The sequence below is a fragment of the Sphaeramia orbicularis genome, chromosome 9, assembly GCF_902148855.1.
Source record: "Sphaeramia orbicularis chromosome 9, fSphaOr1.1, whole genome shotgun sequence".
Classification (NCBI taxonomy): Eukaryota; Metazoa; Chordata; class Actinopteri; order Kurtiformes; family Apogonidae; genus Sphaeramia; species Sphaeramia orbicularis.
Window position 1 is genome coordinate 38,241,435 of NC_043965.1, and position 18,504 is coordinate 38,259,938.

At 36.7% G+C, this 18,504-nt stretch overlaps 2 protein-coding genes across 12 annotated transcripts in view; both read left to right on the plus strand.

Moving 5' to 3' along the window:
* add2 (adducin 2 (beta)) overlaps positions 1-12,086 on the plus strand; it is a 39,938-nt gene extending 27,852 nt beyond the window's left edge. For 5 of the 10 annotated variants that reach the window (XM_030143715.1, XM_030143716.1, XM_030143720.1 and 2 more), the window contains 5 exons: positions 1,127-1,375; positions 2,287-2,403; positions 2,493-2,579; positions 3,338-3,464; positions 10,722-12,086. In XM_030143715.1, the coding sequence (XP_029999575.1) occupies positions 1,127-1,375; positions 2,287-2,403; positions 2,493-2,579; positions 3,338-3,464; positions 10,722-10,978 (837 nt within the window). In that variant the 3' untranslated portion in view covers positions 10,979-12,086. Of the gene's footprint in view, positions 1-1,126; positions 1,376-2,286; positions 2,404-2,492; positions 2,580-3,337; positions 3,465-5,243; positions 5,285-7,962; positions 8,050-10,529; positions 10,568-10,721 lie in introns of those variants that run through there. The other 5 variants (XM_030143721.1, XM_030143723.1, XM_030143725.1 and 2 more) reach the window with 5 other exon arrangements.
* Positions 12,087-13,402: 1,316 nt separating this feature from the next.
* On the plus strand, positions 13,403-18,426 carry snrnp27 (small nuclear ribonucleoprotein 27 (U4/U6.U5)). Of its 2 annotated transcripts, XM_030144271.1 has the most exons (7): positions 13,403-13,455; positions 13,544-13,602; positions 14,778-14,910; positions 15,853-15,968; positions 16,055-16,134; positions 17,669-17,733; positions 18,085-18,426. In XM_030144271.1, exons 2-7 carry the CDS (start codon positions 13,566-13,568, stop codon positions 18,137-18,139), a joined length of 486 nt encoding a protein of 161 aa, XP_030000131.1. In that variant the 5' UTR covers positions 13,403-13,455; positions 13,544-13,565; the 3' UTR covers positions 18,140-18,426. The 2 variants fall into 2 exon arrangements, with proteins under 2 accessions (XP_030000131.1, XP_030000130.1); XM_030144270.1 differs by having other exon boundaries at positions 13,428-13,602.
* Positions 18,427-18,504: the final 78 nt, after the last annotated feature.

Below are 18,504 nucleotides of genomic sequence, written 5' to 3' on the forward strand. Positions count from 1 at the left end.
TGTTTTCTCTCCCAGCATTCAAGGAAACATAAGACAAAATGTTTTAATTTTGCGTTTATTCCAGCTGTAAAAAGGTTTGGATGAAATTGCTCATAGTGACTACTTCCTGTCTCTTTTCGTCCAGCTGCATTAAAGGGGTCATATTTTGCTAAACCCACTTTTATTAGTCTTTAGTACATTTATTTGTGTATCTGGACCGTAATAGTTCAAAAAGTTTGAATTTGAACCCTCCAGGTGCTGCACAGCCATCTTTATATTCATTCTGGCAAAAATCGAGTGGATTTCTACAACCCGTTTTAATTCCTGCTTGAATTTGTTACATCTATAACTAGTTACATCACAACATTTGCACGTATAAGGTCAAGACTTCTGACAAACATTTCTCAGAGTATGACATAATTGTTTATCAGCAGCAGCAGTTGTAGTCCATGCTGAAAATTAGGGGTGGGAATCTTTTACTATCTCACGATTTGATTCAGATTTTTGGAGCTGCGATTCGATTCAAAATCAATTTTCATTTCAAAACGATTTTCGATTCGAAACTATTTGATTCATAATGATTTCTACTTCAGTCTATAGGTGTGCAAAGGATCCTCATGATCTACTCCAGTCTAGCCGCTAATTGCTAACCCTAACCACTATCGCACAAGCTGCTAATCGCACTCATGACGTGAGACTGCCGGTGGATTTGTTTTATTTTTTAAAATCGATTTTGGGACATTTTAAATTGATTCTGACTCGTAGTAAATAAGAATTAAGATTTTTATATGAATCCTTTTTTTTGGCACACCCCTACTGAAAATATGTCCAAACTTCGAGCTGATTACCTAAAATGTTCAGTGGTTGGTTGAACAGGACAGAGCAGCACAGCCAACAACCTGGAGTGGGTGGGGCATGAAGTGGCTCATTTGCATTTAAAGGGCCAGTGCTCAAAATGACCTTTCTGGTGTCATTACTCAGAAATAGGGTTGAAGATGGACCTGTGGAGTTGAAGTAATGAAGAATTCAGACCCAAGCATAGCATTTACAGTTTAGGTAGACCACAGGGAAATGTTTGAAAATGCATAATTCCATTTAAAAAAGCAAAATATCCCTGCTTTAATGCTATCTACTGTGTGCTGTTCAGGGCTACCGTACCGGCTACGCCTACCGTTTCCCCGTGTTGCTGGAGCGATCACGGACACGGAGGGAGGTGGAGGTGCCTGCAACCGCCACAGCCTACTATCAGTTTGACGAAGACGGAGGCCACCCGGCTCTGAGGCAGCACCCTTTTGCCCAGCGTCAGCAGCAGGAGAGGACACGATGGCTCAACACCCCCAACACCTACCAAAAAGTCAGCCAGGACCAAGCCAGTCCAGGACACCAGCGTACCACTGTAAGGCATTGGGGAGACTGTCATATCCTAAAGGTTGTGTTACATCTCCAGTTTTAACATGAAAGTGATTATTTGGGAAACAAATTATTTAGTCGTGATGATGCATGTTTGTTTTTTTATCATGAACCCCAGAGAAAAGATGGAGGCGAGCTGCAGTGATAAGCCCCTTAGAGACAAAACCAGTATGATGCTGGTTGTTACATCAGTGGGAGGAGTTTGGCCTCCCCTTTCCCTTTCTCTCCTCCTCAGTCCCTCCCACCCTCCTCTCTCTCCTCTTCTCTGCATTGCAGGGGAAAGCCCACTGCTCCGACTCTGGCTACTGCAGTGCACTGTCTGCCCTCTGCTGGACAAATATTCCTCATAAACACAATCGCGCTTACCCAGATCAATTTCCACACTTCATTAACACTGTGTCAGTTCTGCAGATAGGTCTGGCAGCCCTCCACTGTCATTCTGGAACTGGTGGAAAGCTATCTGGGTCTGCCTTTCTTGTTTTTGCGCAGGATGCTGAGACAGTGCTTTTGCAAAATAGTGTCAGGAGACTTGTTGTTTTGGTGGAACATGTGCAGATCAGAGAGCGCCTCATTGTTTTAAAATGACTAAATCCCTTCTGAACAAAACGCCACAAATAAGTGTGTCTTTGTCAAAACTTGACATTTTCAGGATGCAGTTGCAGCTAGGAGGTTGTTCTTTTATGCATCGAGGGGAGCTTTCAAAACAAAAACAGACAGATGGTAGAAAAAAGGAGAATCCTGACAATCCTGCCACTGCACAACCAAAATATTCACCTTTTTTTAGCAGGTTACTTCCAGTGAACTAGGCTGTAAACATAAACTGACAAAAGCTAAAACTTGAATGATTTTGTGAGTATGTGAATTCTGACAGATTGCCTTGTTGTTTCTTTCCCTTAGTGGCTGAAGACAGAAGAAGTGACACAAGCTGGGAGCACATCCATCAAGATAGAAAACCCAAACCAGTTTGTGCCTCTTTTCACCAACCCTCAGGAGGTGATTGAGACACGAAACAAGGTAACTCAATCTCACCTACCCACAGCACGGGGTTTTTTTTTCTATTTTCTTACAAACTAATTCATAAATCACATCATATTTCACCTCAGATCCGACAGCAGAATCGTCAGGACATGAAGACGGCGGGGCCACAGTCTCAAGTCCTAGCCAGTGTCATAACAGAAGACAGTCCTCCGGTAAAACTCACATCTAGTCATTGTCTTGAACTGTTGTGTTCACACACTGCTAAAATCTAAATCTTACCAAGTGTATTTTTCTCATTTCTAGTCAAAATATCTCATCACACTTAAAATAAGACATAATAACAGAGAGAGTAACTTTTCAATGAGATATATGAACTTATTTTTAGACAATAGATCTTGAAAATCTTATTTCAAGAAATCTTACCAAGATAATTTTCACTTGTTCCATTGACAGATTTTTTTTGCTTAATTCAATATTTTTTTTGCTTAAATCAAGATTTTTTTTTTTTGCTTAATTCAAGATTTTTTTTGCTTAAATCAAGATTTTTTTTTGCTTAATTCAAGATTTATTATTATTTTTTTGCTTAATTCAAGATTTTTTTTGGCTTAATTCAAGATTTTTTTGCTTAAATCAAGATTTTTTTTTGCTTAATTCAAGATTTTTTATTTTTTTGCTTAATTCAAGATTTTTTTTTTGCTTAATTCAAGATTTTTTTTGCTTAATTCAAGCAAAAAAGATCTGCCAGTGGTACAAGTGAAAATTATCTTGGTAAGATTTCTTGAAATAAGATTTTCAAGATCTGTTGTCTTAAAATAAGTTCTTATATCTCACTGAAAAGTTACTCTTTAAGTGATTATGTCTTATTTTAAGTGTGATGAGATATTTGGATTAGAAATGAGAAAAATACACTGGGTAGGATTTAGATGTTTGTAGTGCACCTCTGACTTAGTGTTTCCTGTTTTTGCTTTAGTCTCCAGTTAGCCCACCCAAACTCCCACCAGAACCAGAACCGCCCAACCCCTTTAATCAGTTGACAGACCAGGAGCTGGAGGAGTATCGCAAAGAAGTGCAGAGGAAACAGGACGGAGGAACCAACGGTATAGTTTATTCAGCTTAAAAAGTTCATGTTTTTGGCATCATTGCTTAAAAATTCCATCCTAAAGCAGGGTACACACATAAGGGTTTTCTAAATCTGAAGAGATGTTTTTATCTGTTACAGACCCCACACATGAAGATAAAAAATCAGGCATTGAACAGTTTTGATCGTACTGTGTGTGGTGTGCTTCGATAATCTCAACACAACACACCACACACAGCGATTCTGTCCCATCACCGATGTAGAATCTAGTCCTCCAAGCCAGAAATCTCATGTGAGCAAACGTGATCTAACAAAAACAAAGAAGAAAAAACATAGCAACAACCGGAAACACAACATGCAACATGTTGTTTTGGTTCTGGTACGATTTGGCAGAGATGTTGAATAGACATTCTCAGGCTTCCCGTATCTCCACGAGCTGGTCCTCCATTTCTGAGGTCCACCGAACTTTACGCTTCAGTTCAGCCATGCTTGTTTTTATTTACCCTGCTTCCTTGTTCCTCAGTCAGATCACTTCTTGATTGGCTACATTCCATTCCACACTGAAATTCACAGAGTCTTGACTTGGGAGTCGTCGGCTTTCCCCACGCATATGAAGATTTAATATTTAACATGAAGTTTAATATTTACAATTGTTGGCCCCGACCTGTTTCGGAGCTGATTATTGGGACAAATTCACTCTTAACACACCTCAGACCACAGGATAATCTTATAGGATAATCTTATAAAACATAAGATAATCTGGTGTTTGCCGTCCTTGGTCGGGAAGGGGGAAAATCGGGACAAAAACAGGCCGATTATCTTTATGTGTGTACCCTGCTTTAAGGTCTTAGCATATTATAATTGAAGCCACCACTAAACAAAACCTTCTACAGATTTAATATTTTTAGTAACTTCTGAACCACTAAACTATAAATACATTTACATAATTAAAGAAACCTGGCCATATCTCAGCTTTTCAGTAGCATCAGATGTGTCTCTTATGGATAATAAGAAACTGTGTAGTAAACATAGGAACCTCTTCATCTTCTGTAACATTGATTCACCAGTAAAACCCATATAGGTTGATTAATGATAGTAGCCGTAGACGCTTATTTTCTCTGTTTCCAAATAAAATCTTTGAATTTATTCTGAGTTATAATGAACATCTACATAATCAGTAAAATACATGATTTTCATTGAAAAAAGCAAAATGGAGAGAGTAAAATTATAATACATGGTGATAAATGTAATTTAGATTAAGATTAAATAAGGAAAACTCCTTTGGAAGTCACCACAAAAACAGTTCTGGGTTGTTAATGGTTAAGAGGAAACAGAACTCTTTCACCAAACTCCTGGCTGTGTTTTAAAGCTGCATAAATCTACCCCATGATGCAAGATTTTGGTCACTTATAAGTGCTTTGAGACATGTACACTGTAAAAAATCAAAATCTTACCAAGTGTATTTTTCTCATTTGTAGTCAAAATATCTCCTCACACTTAAAATAAGACATAATCATATAAAGAGTAACTTTTCAGTGAGATATAAATAACTTATTTTTAGACAATAGGGCTTGAAAATCTTATTTCAAGAAATCTTACCAAGATAATTTTCAGTTGTTCCATTGACTGATTATTTTGCTTGAACGAAGCAAAAAAAATCTGAAAAAAGTTACCCTTTAGGTGATTATGTCTTATTTTAAGTGCGATGAGATATTTTGACTAGAAATGAGCAACATCCTTCACTTTTCCATAGTGGAATGAAACAATGTCATGATGTCTACTATATATTTATCTGTAGTCTTTTGATTTGGACAGAGAGGAGATGGCTGCAGATGTAAGGTGTGTATTTTCAGATGCTGGTGGTTTTTTTCCCTCTGATTTTGTATCCTGCGGCTTTAACCAACTACTGCTCCTATACAGTACTACCACTAACAAATAAATCTAATCTAATCCAACTTTATTTGTAAAGCACTTTAAAACAACCACAGTGGACCAAACATTAACATCAACTCTATGTAGTTTACTGTTCACAAAGCACATACTATAGATATAGAAATACAGCAATGGTTTGTTTTTTCTCAAGCATTTGGGCATCACAGATTTAACTCAAATCCTCAGCTGGGTTCATAGGGATAAAATAAATGGCTATTGCAGCTACATTTACAACATTTGCACAATTTTGAATGTAATAAATTTCAAGTTCAACTTAATTTTGCTATAGATGTTAAAGAAAATCATGTTAGAAATATTAGAATAATTGTGACAGTCTGACAGTTAGAGGCTTGTTGGATATACATAAATTAAACTGTCATTCACATTATTATTATTATTTTTTTATTTTATTTATTTGTACATCACAAACAGCAAGAAAAAAAATGTAAACTATTTTCATGCAAGTAACACCATTGTGCAGGAGAGGATGGAAGCCAAAAAAGGCTTAGATAAATACCTCCCTGGAAAGAAATAATACACAGGAAAAAAAAAGAATAAAAAATATAATATAACTGAAATAAAAATCTAAAGTGAAAAAAAAACAAACAAATACAAATCAAATGATATAAAGCCCTACTTTTTTCATAAATTAGATGCTTTTTAAATAACGATAAAGAAGATGTTGATTAAAGTTCAGGTCGTAGATTATTCCAAATATGCGGTCCATGATATTTTAGAGAATACTGACTGACAGAAGTTCGGCAGTACGGAAGATAAAATTTGCTTGAGTATCGTGTAGGATAATTGTGAATAACAGGAGACAACATAAAAAAGTTCTGGAAAACTTTAGGAAGGACATGAGTTAAGTGAACATATTACATGAAAACACAGGTCTGGTAAACATTCCCATCAAAAACTGAGAGAAGTTTGAATTTTTTAAAAGAGGAGCAGATGAATCGAGTCTCTTGAAAAGCTGGTCATTCTTAAAAATTTATTTTACTTAAAAAGATGCATGCAGTTTTTTTTTAAGATGAGCCAGTCCATCTTTTTTTACAGTGTAGCTAAATTTTTAGCAGTATTTTGGAATCTGACCTATTTAGTATTAAGTGAGTGTAAAACCAGACATCAGCCAATAAGCCCTGGAGCACTGTCTGCATTTTAATATACAACAGGGACCAAATGTGTGCACATCCAGCAAAAAATACCCAGGTGGAAGATAAAAAGGACAAAAGTCTGCATCTTATTTGACTAAGTAGGTTAATTTTGCTCTGAGGAAGATCCAGTAGATAGAAAAGTTGCCAACCTTGAGAAGAATTATAATTTTGTAACGTTTAGTGCATTGTAATTCATCTGAGAAGTGTTGGATTGAGTCAGTATTTTCTGCAGATCTGTGACGTTCTCCAGCCTATATCTATGTATGTGGACCTCCAGACTATTAAAACAGGATTGTCTGTGTACTTTTGGCTAACATGCTAACTATTATTAAATTTAATGCATTGTACACTTTTGTCTATCCCTCATAAAGGTGCCATGTATACATTTGTCAATATTAATTCATACTAATATGCTTTAAAAATTAGACTAAATTTATGATCCTTTGTTGGATGCTGTAAAGAACTGCAGCAAGGTTACATCCTAGTAAAAATATCAGTTTAGAGCAGGGCTGTTAATCTCATTTTATTTCAGGGGCCACATTAAGCCAAATTTGATCTGAAGTGGGCCAGTGAAATAATAACATAATAATATATAAATAATGTCAACTCCAAACTTTGCTCTATGTTTTAGAGTGAAAAAAGTAACATTATGTGATGAAAATGTTTACATCAACCAACTATCCTTTAAAACAATGTGAATAACATGAACAAACTGAAATTTCTTAAGAAAACTAAGTGCAATTTTACCAATATTTTGTCTCATTTTATCATTTACACATGTAAATTACAATTACATACAGATCACAGTGGATCAACAAATACACAAAACATTTAATAAGAGGCTGAATATTGGTAAATTTTGCACTTCAGACATTTCAAAATGTTCATATTTGTTCAGGATATTCGCATTTTTGAAAAAGTGATAGTTTGTTTGAGTGTAAATACAGTAAAATGACAAGAAAATGTTTACTTTTACAAAGAGACAAATTTGGAGTTGTGAGTATTTATAGGTTATTATGATAGTATTTTACTGATCCGACCCACATGACATTAAATTGGCTTGTTTGTGGAACCTGAACTAAAATAATTAATATCTTCAGTGAAATTTTTGCACATTCACACATACATCCCAAGGGTCAGACTTGACCTTTTGGTGGGCCGGATTTGGCCCCCGGGCCGAATGTTTGAGACCTCCAGTTTAGAGTGTTGTCAGCATTACTGTTCCTGTTTGTAGCAGTGAATTCACATGTCATGGTGATCATTTCCTTGTTAAATGATCATTAAAATGATGACATGGCACCTTAAACGCACTTACCTTCACCTGTGATTGTCGTGTCAACTTCACTTTGTCTTTTCCTCACAAATCTAACCACGTACACAGCTAAACCTTCGCCGCCGCTCCCTGTGTGTGTCTGTGTGTTTGTGTGTCAGTAGGGGAGGAGGTGGCAAATGAAACGGAGTCTCCCCCTGCTACCTCCCCCACCAAGGGCCCCTCGCCCAGCCACTCCCCTCTGTCAGGTGAGGCTTGGCAGAGCATTGACTGCTGATCCTTAGCTTTTCTGACCAGCAGCCTGTTTGAAGTCACACATGTACACGTGTGCACATGTGTGAGCGTGTGCCAAGCGCTGCTTCTGCTCAAACATACGTCAGATAATCACTGACAACCCTGTTACTCCTGACTGTGATAGAAACACATCTTATACAGCAGAGATGTTTAAATTCTCTATAAATAAAACTTTGAATACCTCAATGGTGGAAATTTATTGAGTATATTTAAACAAACATTGGACTTAAAGACGTATTAGAGGTACTACTGCTTTATATGAGTATTATACTTAACATCCATTATATCCCTACTTCTCTACAATACTATATTTATTTGTCAGCATCAGTTACTTTTAAGACAAAGATTGTACAATTTGGATAATATACCAGCTGACATCCTGACAAAAAGCAGTGTGTAGATGATTCACAATTTACCCTCCAAACTTCTTTTATGTTTTCATTTCACTGACATTCAGAAACTGTCAGAATCATCCAAATCGTCACTTACAATTAACCCTTTCATGCATGAATTATGAGAACCTTAATCACGATTTTTTTCCTGAGTGTTTTTATCCCTCTTTAGGCATAAAAATAATAATTCTATTGATTTTTGTTAGCCTATTTTTATGGAGTTACAAAAATGTCCACTCAGCTGGACACCATGCATTTAATTTTAGAACCAAAGAAACATGTATTTACTGATATACTGTGTGAAAACTATGAAATAAAAACATTTTTAATGCTGCTAATCTGACGTTTTCTCACATTTTAACATACCTGCATGGAGATAATATGCAAAAAAAACCCTGTTAAATCCAGTCTAATAACAATTAGCAGTTTTTTTACTCTCAAACATATTACTGCAGATCAGGTTTATCTAGACCAGCAAAGTTACAGTAACGGTATGAATTGCAGTGTATGGGATGATGCATAAGCATCCACTGTGTTGGCTGATATGGAACTAAAACAACAAAATCCATGAATATACAAGAGAACACTTTTGAACAGCTGTCCACTGTAGTGACCAGTGTGCATGAAAGGGTTAAAGACTTGATAAAAACCATAGGATATAAAACTTTTTTTTTTCCTCATTTTGTCTCCTATTGATCATGTGATGAGTCTTCAGACTGTTTACAAATTGGAAATAGAGTTACTTCACTTCCAGCAGAAACAACAGTAACATGTTGCTACAATATAGATATATATCTACAAAGGACCAAACCAGTACATATACTTCAGTTTGTTGTATTTTGCAGCGTATACTTCAAGTATCCACATTTTAGTCAGTTTTTCATCCAAGACTGTTAGTTATAATGGAGTATTTTTACATCACTGTATTAAATAATAAGCAACCTGAAAACTTTCACCACTGTTGTCCTTAACTGCTGTAGCTCAGTCTACATTAACCCATAAAGACCCAAACATCCACTGACCACCAAAAGCACCTATTGATATAAAATATTGAATACCTGTTGATCCACTAATCATATCAATACATGTAAATAATCGGTGTAAAATCCAGTTTTCATGCATCTTTTCATGGTCATCAGATATGACCCATTTGGACGTTCAGAGGCTCCGTAGTTACCATGGAAACACTGTCATCTTCTTCAACATTGATTCACCAGTAAAACCCATGGAGTTGGATCAATGACAGTGGATGGAGACACTTGTTTTTATGTTTAGTTATTGATATCTTTGCTGAAAAAGTCACTATTTTTTTAGTTTTTCCTGTTTTCATGTAATAACCTTTGAATTTACTCTGAGTTTTCATGAGCATTTAAATTAAATATGGGAAAATGCATGATTTACAGTGAAAAATGCAAAATACAGAGGATAATGTTATAATAAACAGTGATAAATCACTTAAGAAAGATTAAGTAGAGAGGAAAATTCATTTGGGAACTGACATAAAAGTAACACTGGGTCTTTATGGGTTAAATATTATTTTGATGATTAACCAGTTTGGTAAAATGCAGCAGTGTAATGATCATACTCCCAGTATTCCCAGCAAAACTCCAAGAAAATATTCAGACACATATGAGAAGCTCCGACTTGCAAAACATTGAATAACAATTCATTCTTGATTATTTTTGATCAGCTTTAGGTGTCATATGGAGTAAAATGGGTTGTCAGGTTTTGTTGGCTTGTGTACTTCACCCCTGTCGTAGAAAAGACATTATGCCACTATAACACAGGAGTAACGTTAACGGACAGCATGTACAGCATGAATACGACCCCAGAATGTTCCCCTTGTGTTTTCAAAGTCAAATGTCTCCTGTGAGAAAGATGTTTTGTTCTTATTGCTGCTGTTTTATTGTTACTCATTTGACTCCTGTGTTGGTACATCCATCTGTCTCAGTACCCACTGTTTCTCCTTTGCCTGTCTGTCTGTCTGTCTGTCTATCTGTCTGTCTGTCCTTTTTTCTGTGTTACTCCATACTGATTTGTAGGGCACACTTCAGGTGCTTTGGTCTTGTCTCACTAGTAAGTAAGTACAGAGATAATACGAGCCCGTTCTCATTAAGCAGCATCTGCAGTGACATGTCTAGCATGTAGCTTTGCAGCTCCAGCCCACTCCAGGCTTTCAGTCTGTTTGCTAATTGTGCTGTGTTCTTGTGTTCAACACCACCACCGGGGGGCAGAAGAGGCAAAAACCGAATCCCCAGCCATACAAAACGGAGGCGAGGAGGAGAAGCAGACGACAGAAGAGCTTGAGAAGGGGATGAAGGCTCTTTCAACCAACGACACCTCCTCCACTCCTGCTGCTCCACCTGCCAAACCCCAAGGCGGCACTCCAGAGGGATCGCCCTCCAAGTCTCCGTCCAAGAAGAAAAAGAAGTTCAAGCCACCGTCGTTCCTGAAAAAGAGCAAGAAGCAAAAGGAGAAAGCGGAGACCTGAGGCATTTAGACAGACCAGACCTCGGTGAAATACTACAGTGAAATATTCCTTTAACCACATCAGGTGTCTTCAAACACAGCGTCTTTCACAGGCGTCGTGTTCTAAATTGACTTGCCAATCCTTTACTGTAACACTGATCCTCACTGATTCGATCTACTGTATGTGGTGATACATCTAGTGCCTGATGCAGGTCACAAAAAAACACTGGAAAGGAAATTTCAGATTGTACTATTTGACCCAGGTCGGACACAACCCCACAGTTTGACGCACTACTTCTTATCACACTGTCACACAATCACAGTTTTACTTCCGTTCTATTTTCACCTACCATGCTATCAAACCATTACTGAATTCACTGTACAGACATTCTACGATGCTTCCGTTTGTTAAATATGGGATTGCGAGTGTGATCCTGTGCATTTCCCACTCATACCTGATTAAACTTTTGTTTCAATCCACTACTTTGCAGGACACAATGAAATTATGCACCATTATCCATATATAGGCACTTGACATATGTATATTGACATTCTAGTATGTTGCATTTGTTCATCATCATAGGCATCTTCTAGTCATGATTTGGTTCTAATTATCAGATAGATGTTGCAGGTATATTACTTGAGCACAGGTGCAGAACATGTAGAAATATACTGATAGCTACTTGATTGTGCTCCTCTGAATGCTGGTTTTGTGGAAAACTAACAGCTATTGACGTTTTACAGCAGGGACAAAAAGGAGAAAAGAAAGCCTGAAAATACACTGGCTCACAAAAAAAAAAAACAACAAACAGTACGCTATTAATGCTACTACTACCAAAAAAGACATAAAGCAAACAAAATTTGTTGCTTGTCAATGCAGTTTGACATCAGTAATACAAGATACTGAAGGTACTAAACATTCCACTTTTCTCATTTTCCTTCAAATGTATGTGTGCAAAATACCTCTTAACAGTTGTAATTATTTTCCGTTTTAACCAGTAGCTGTTAACAAAATGCTGATGTGTGATGTTTGCTCATGGTTTTAATTTATTTTATATTAGAATGTATAAGTGAGTGTTGCAAGGTTACCATGTATCAGTCATTAAAGTTCAAGTTTGATTTAAAACCAACTGTGCATCAGGATTTTGTCTCTATTTTCCAGCTTGTTTGTCTGTTGCATGATTCTTCCATGTGCAGCTTTAAAAAATGTTTCCGTAGTCTTGCAGACATAAATGGGTCTTACTGTAATGTTAGAAAAGTTTGATGTCGGTGGTGCAACAACTGATTTTGTGTGTGAATAAATTTTCTATTAGTAATGAATTCAGGTTAAATCCCACATCGGCTACATTTAAGCCATTTCCAGAGACACCGCTTTAATTATGAAACAATAACCTGCATGTTGGCCTATAACTGATCTATAAATGTGTCACAAAGCTATTTAAGTAGTTTTAAAATGTTCTAAATGCAAGCAACGTTGAATGGAAATGTGCATAAATTTGAAGTGCTTATACTTTACTTAAATTTGACTGTTTTATGCAACTTCAGACTTAAACTACATCTCAGAGGCCAGTTGTGTACTGTTTACTCAACTGCATTTGTCTGACACCTTTTATGTTTGGAAAGTAACTGTACAAACACAAGATGATCTTATCTGTGTAGTTTGAACTACTAAATAATATAAAGTAGTTCAAATGAAATCAGTATCATCTACAACAGTCAAATGCACCATACACACTAATGCAGCCATAATATCATTAAAAAACATAAATGAAAGAAAATATATGTATAGACAATACACAAATGTATATACGCACTCTTTTTGTGGTCGAATATTTCCATGGTATAGGATTAAAATCTTTACTTAACCCATGAAGACCCAAACAGCCACCGGTGACCAAAACCACCTAACTATTGATCTACCTATCCTATCAATACATGTAAATAACTGATGTAAAATGCAGTTTGTCATCTTTTAATGGTCATCTGATATGGCCCGTTTGGACATTCAGAGGCTCTGTAGTTGCCATGGAAATACTGTCATCTTCTACAATATCAATTCACCAGTAAAACCCATGGAAATTGATCAATGACAGTGGATGGACATGTGTTTTTGTGTTCAGTTAATGATATCTTTGCTGAAAAAGTAAATTTTTGTTCAGTTGTCTTTGTTTCTTATACAGTAACCATCAACTGTAATCTGAGCTTTAATGAACGTCTACATGATCAGTGAATTAAATGTAAGAAAATAAAAAATGGAGAAAAAAATGCAAAATAAAGAAGACAATATTATTATAAATGGTGATAAATCACTTATGAAAAATTAATTTGGAAACTGCCGCAAAACTGGGTCTTTATGGGTTAATTACTAAAATTAAAGCAGGAAAGAAAGAAATCTGACCTCCTGTCTTTAGAGGGCGCTGTTTCAAAAAAACCCTACACCGGAAGTTTATGATAAAGTCACCGGAAGTAACCATCCATCACAGTAAAGAGGTTTCAGAGGTACTATAAACATCAACACTAGCTGTATTTAGTTTTGTTCGACGTAATAAATTGGGATTTTTAGAACTAACTAGATTACTTCATTTAGGTAACAGAGTGTTGGTCCGAAAATGGGCAGGAGCAGGAGTCGAACTCCCCCCAGACGAGGTAAGAACAGAAAAACAAAGGAAAACCTTGTCAAAACACAGGTGTGTGGATTGTTAGCTCACAGTTTCAGCTCAAGAAACGCGTACGTGTGAAGGAGAACCAAATACAAGAGGTATTGTGTGGCAGTGACTTTTTTTTAATCGACTTCAACCCATGTTCATCGAATTCACCTGGTCCAGATATGCTACTGCTACGTTCACTGACTCTACATGCATCTAGTGTAGATGGAGCTCGAAGTTACATTCGAACTTAGTTAATAATGTAGGGTTTCATTACCATTAAAAACATAGCCATTTAGGGCACATTCATGTGAAATCAATGTGGAAATTAACCTACTTTTGACTATCTGTTCTAGCTCTTCTGAACTACACATATAGACAGTAGTAGGCCTGATGCAAAATTACCTGTATAATTTTATATTGGAAGACTAAGAAAAAAAGAGTAAGAAAATGTTTTCTTACGGGAGGACCATGAACCCCTCTTGTGTGTCGTAATCAACCGCAAATTGGGGGGAAAATGCTCGAACTCAGAAAGCACCTAAATTCTTTGAACACCTTTTCAAAGGATTATAAAAGTAACCTATTTCAGTATCACAATGACAGTGTTTTTGGAATTGTTCCCTTTCTGTAGCTGCCAACAATGCTCCAGACCAATGTGGAAGTCAGTGAAGTGGTCCTACATGTGTAGGAATAATCATTTAATTGCGGTAAAAGAATGAAAATGAAGAATGGAAAAAAGCAGGTATTACATTAGCACGAAACATACTTATACCAAATTAATTGTGCACATTGTCAAAATATTTTGTTAATTGGTCAAATCACAAGGCTAAATAATAACCCACATGAAATTATCATAAAGTTGAAAGAAATTGTGACTTGACATAGATTATTAGGAAACAAATGAATAACATTATGAATCTGAACATTCCATTAGTGAGCATGAACATGGTGCAACTCAGCTAAAGTAAAAGGCTTCTTCATTCTGTATTCTGAAGATTATTTAGAGTAAATTTCTACAAGAAACTATACGTGGTGTAAGTTTTATATGTTGTATAAACACAGTATAATGCAGCTGCCAAATACAGGACACAATCATTGCAGAGAAAAATTGTTTTATGGATTTGTTTTCATTAAAACTCTCCAGTTCTTAATCTGTCATTTTATCATTGCTTTCAGAGAGAAGACGCTCTCGCTCCACTTCACGGGATCGTGACAGAAGGCGAAGGGAGAGAGATCGCTCCCGTTCTCGAGATCGGGACAGAGACAGGCGGAGAAGTCGCTCACGATCTCCTCACAGGAGGCGCTCAAGGTTAAGAAATTGTTTTAAACCTCAATAGTATTGAAAAGGAAGTACACTATCTAAATTGTTGCAATTTTTGAAGCCTGCCTGGAATATATATGTTTGGCACAGACCCCAGTAAAAATCACATCATACATTTTTAATTGAAAATCAATTATAAAACTAGAAAAGCACTTGGAGACCACAGACCTCTGCCAAGGCAGATCAGCGCCCCCCCCAACCAAAATTTAATCCTTTGTTCCTTGTGCCACTATCAGCATTTCATGAAAATGTAATCAAAATCCATCCATAACTTTTTGAGTTATCTTGCTAACAGACAAACCCCGATGAAAACATAACCTCCGCTGTCCTTTGCAAAAGTAAAAATCCCCATTTCCACTGAAATGTGGCACAGAATGTGACGCAATCACAGAATGACTGTTTGCACATGGTTTAGGCCAGGGGTATTCAAATCCAGTCCTCGAGGGCCAGTATCCTGCATGTTTTAGATATTTCCCTCTTCCAGCACACCTGATTCAATTATTAATCAACTCATCATCAAGCACTGCAGAAGCCTGATAACGATGTAATGGCTTCCAGGTGTGCTAGAAGAGGGAAATATCTAGAACAGGGGTTGGCAACCCTGGTCCTACAGAGCCACTATCCTGCATGTTTTAGATGTTTCCTTCTTCCAACACACCTGATGGTCATTACCGGGCTTCTGCAGAGCGTGATGATAGGCTTATCGTTTGAATCAGGTGTGTTGGAAGAGGGATACATCTAAAACATGCAGGATAGTGGCTCTGTAGGACCAGGGTTGCCGACCCCTGATCTAGAACATGCAGGATACTAGCCCTCGAGGACTGGATTTGAATACCCCCGGTTTAGACTAACAGACCAGAGCTCTTCAAAGTGTCTGCCTTTAGTAGTTGTGATAACCTGCCCTGCAGCCATTTTTGTTTTCCTCTGCAGGTCTCCTGTTCGACGCCATCGCTCTTCCTCACTCTCTCCTGTGAGACAAAAAGACCGGCGTGATGATGACCGTAAAGATGGGAAGGAAAAAACAGTGAAGCCCATCCAGATCTCAGGTATTTAGAGAGTCTTTGAAGGATATTTAATTAATTGCACAACATTTACTTGAGACTGAATTTCAATACCACTGATTCTTTCACAGCTGAGGACATGCAAGGCAAAACAGAGGAGGAAATTGAGATGATGAAACTGATGGGATTTGGATCCTTTGAGTCCAGTAAGGTGAGAACATGAAGGTGTTTACCGCTGTGTCACCACAAGGAGGTGCAGTTTGTTTCCACTAGTTCCATCAGGTCTGCAGCTAAACTGAAGACAGTAAACACACGATTTAATTCTAGTCAGCTTGCTCCATGTTGTGTTTAACAGTGATAAGAACAAACATTAAATAAGGTAAATGCAAACAGCCAGTGATAATGAAGCGAGTACAACTGTATTCTAAGCCAGCCCTGTGTGGCTGACTTCATGATTATTTTATTATATTTTTGAAGGTGGTTGCTGCTCAAACATGACAATATTATGTTTTTATTTGTCATTTCTGAGAACTGGTTTAGTTATAATTGTTGCTACATTGTTTATTTCCTTATAATGTTGTGTTAGTAGAAACGCACTTTATCATACAGGTCCTTTTTATGCATTTCAGTTATTTTAATTTAACTACACACAATGTACAAAAGACGTGTATAAGAAATACTTGACTTCTATTGTGAGTCTTACAGATGATCCAAAATAAGAGCCAGTCATGTTTTCTTGTGATTAAATGGAATCACAGAGGATGCAACTCGGGTTTTACAAATAAGTTGAAGTCATTTTCACTTTCCTGGCACGGTTCTGTTTGTGGATCTTAGCACTTTGTAATCATGTCATTATTTGTATGATTAAATACACAAATGTTCAAGTTTGTGTTAACCAAATCTTGAGTCACAACTTCGATATTTTATTCCATCTAACATAGAACATGGTTTCTGCACATTCATAGAAAGTCTTGCAAAGTCTATGATTAAGTAATGAATGAATTTTAAGCTTTTAGATATTTTGAATCCAATTTTACATGATCTAATAAAATAATTTGATTTAGTGTTTTGCTGAAGCATGTTTGATGCAGTGAATTTAAGTCTTGCGCTCATATTAAGAAGTTTGGGTACAAATGCATTTGTTTCATGGGAATTTAGAAAAACACAGTCGCCAGTAAATACCAGTCACTATTCTAGTGTAGATCTGTATTGACATCAGGAACATTAACAGGATCCAACACAACCAAACATGAAAAGAGGCTTAAAGTAGAATGGTACCAGTCTTAAAGCTGCAGTGGTTGTTTTTTTTTGGTGTCACTGGACAAACAAAATCCATATTTAACTTTCAGAATAGTAAACAAGAATACTACTGTTTTGTAAACTTTTTTTAACCACAGGTGGTTTCAAACAGGTAAGAGCTTAAATACATGACTGACTGCTGTAAAACTTCACACTTGACCGTACTGCTTCATCTTTGAAAGATGTTGAGGTGTAAATCAGTTGCAGATTCATCTGTTTTACACTGAGTATTCAGGTTCTGACAGGAGGACTGCAGAAAGTGTATTTTCAATTTTTTGATTTCAGCTCCTGCAGCTTTAAGATATCTTTAAAATTAACTTTGTTGGCACCTGTGGAAACCCTTTGCATGTCAGACTTATTTCTTTTAAAGTTAAAAATTGATCTGCAGAATGGTTAATGTGTTTTCATGCCTATGGAGGTGGAACTAACATTTTTGTTGTTGACAGGGGAAGAAAACAGATGGATCAGTAAATGCATATGCCGTCAATGTCAGCATGAAGAGAAAATACAGGTGGGTCTAGAACGCTCTTTCAAAAATAGTCATTTGCACCTCTTTGGTGCGGAGTAATTCTGTTAGAGAAATGTTAGTGTTTCATAAGAACACATTTTGCATTTGAGCCAAGATCTGTTTGAAGTTATTTTTTGAAAACCCTAGTGATGGCCAAAACCACTGAGTTGAAACGTCAACTTGTCAGTCCTCTCACAGCAAGCACTCTCAGCATCAACTTCTGTCATTGTAGCCAATCACCTCTGCAGGTGTTTCCATGCAGAGATCCCGGCTCTCCCATTGGTCCTTGATGATGTAATCTGCAAGTGTTGCGAGGGTAACAGTGATGTAATGTTTTCTTATATATTTTTTCAGGCAATACATGAACAGAAAAGGTGGATTCAACAGACCTCTGGACTTCATAGCGTGAAAGTATCAACAACTTACTGTGATTCCTGTGAAACTTTGTCTGTTCTCCTTCACATTAGTGGATGTTGTTATTTTATGCTTCTTTTTTTTCCCCCTCATTTTGTGCGTTCCAGCTGTTTTTTGCAGAACTTTTCTTGAGTAAACTTGAAGCTATAAATTCAATGTTTGCAGTCAAGTGCAGTGTATTACTGATAGAAGACCCCATATGTACACATTGCATGGAGCTTTATGTAATTGCAGTGTAAGGTGTTTGATTTTAAATAAAAGTATTTGTTGAAATCCTTACTATAATGGGGTAATATTTGACAGTGTGTGGCTCTAAATACAACATACATGTCATATTTTTATTCTTTTCACTGTCAACTT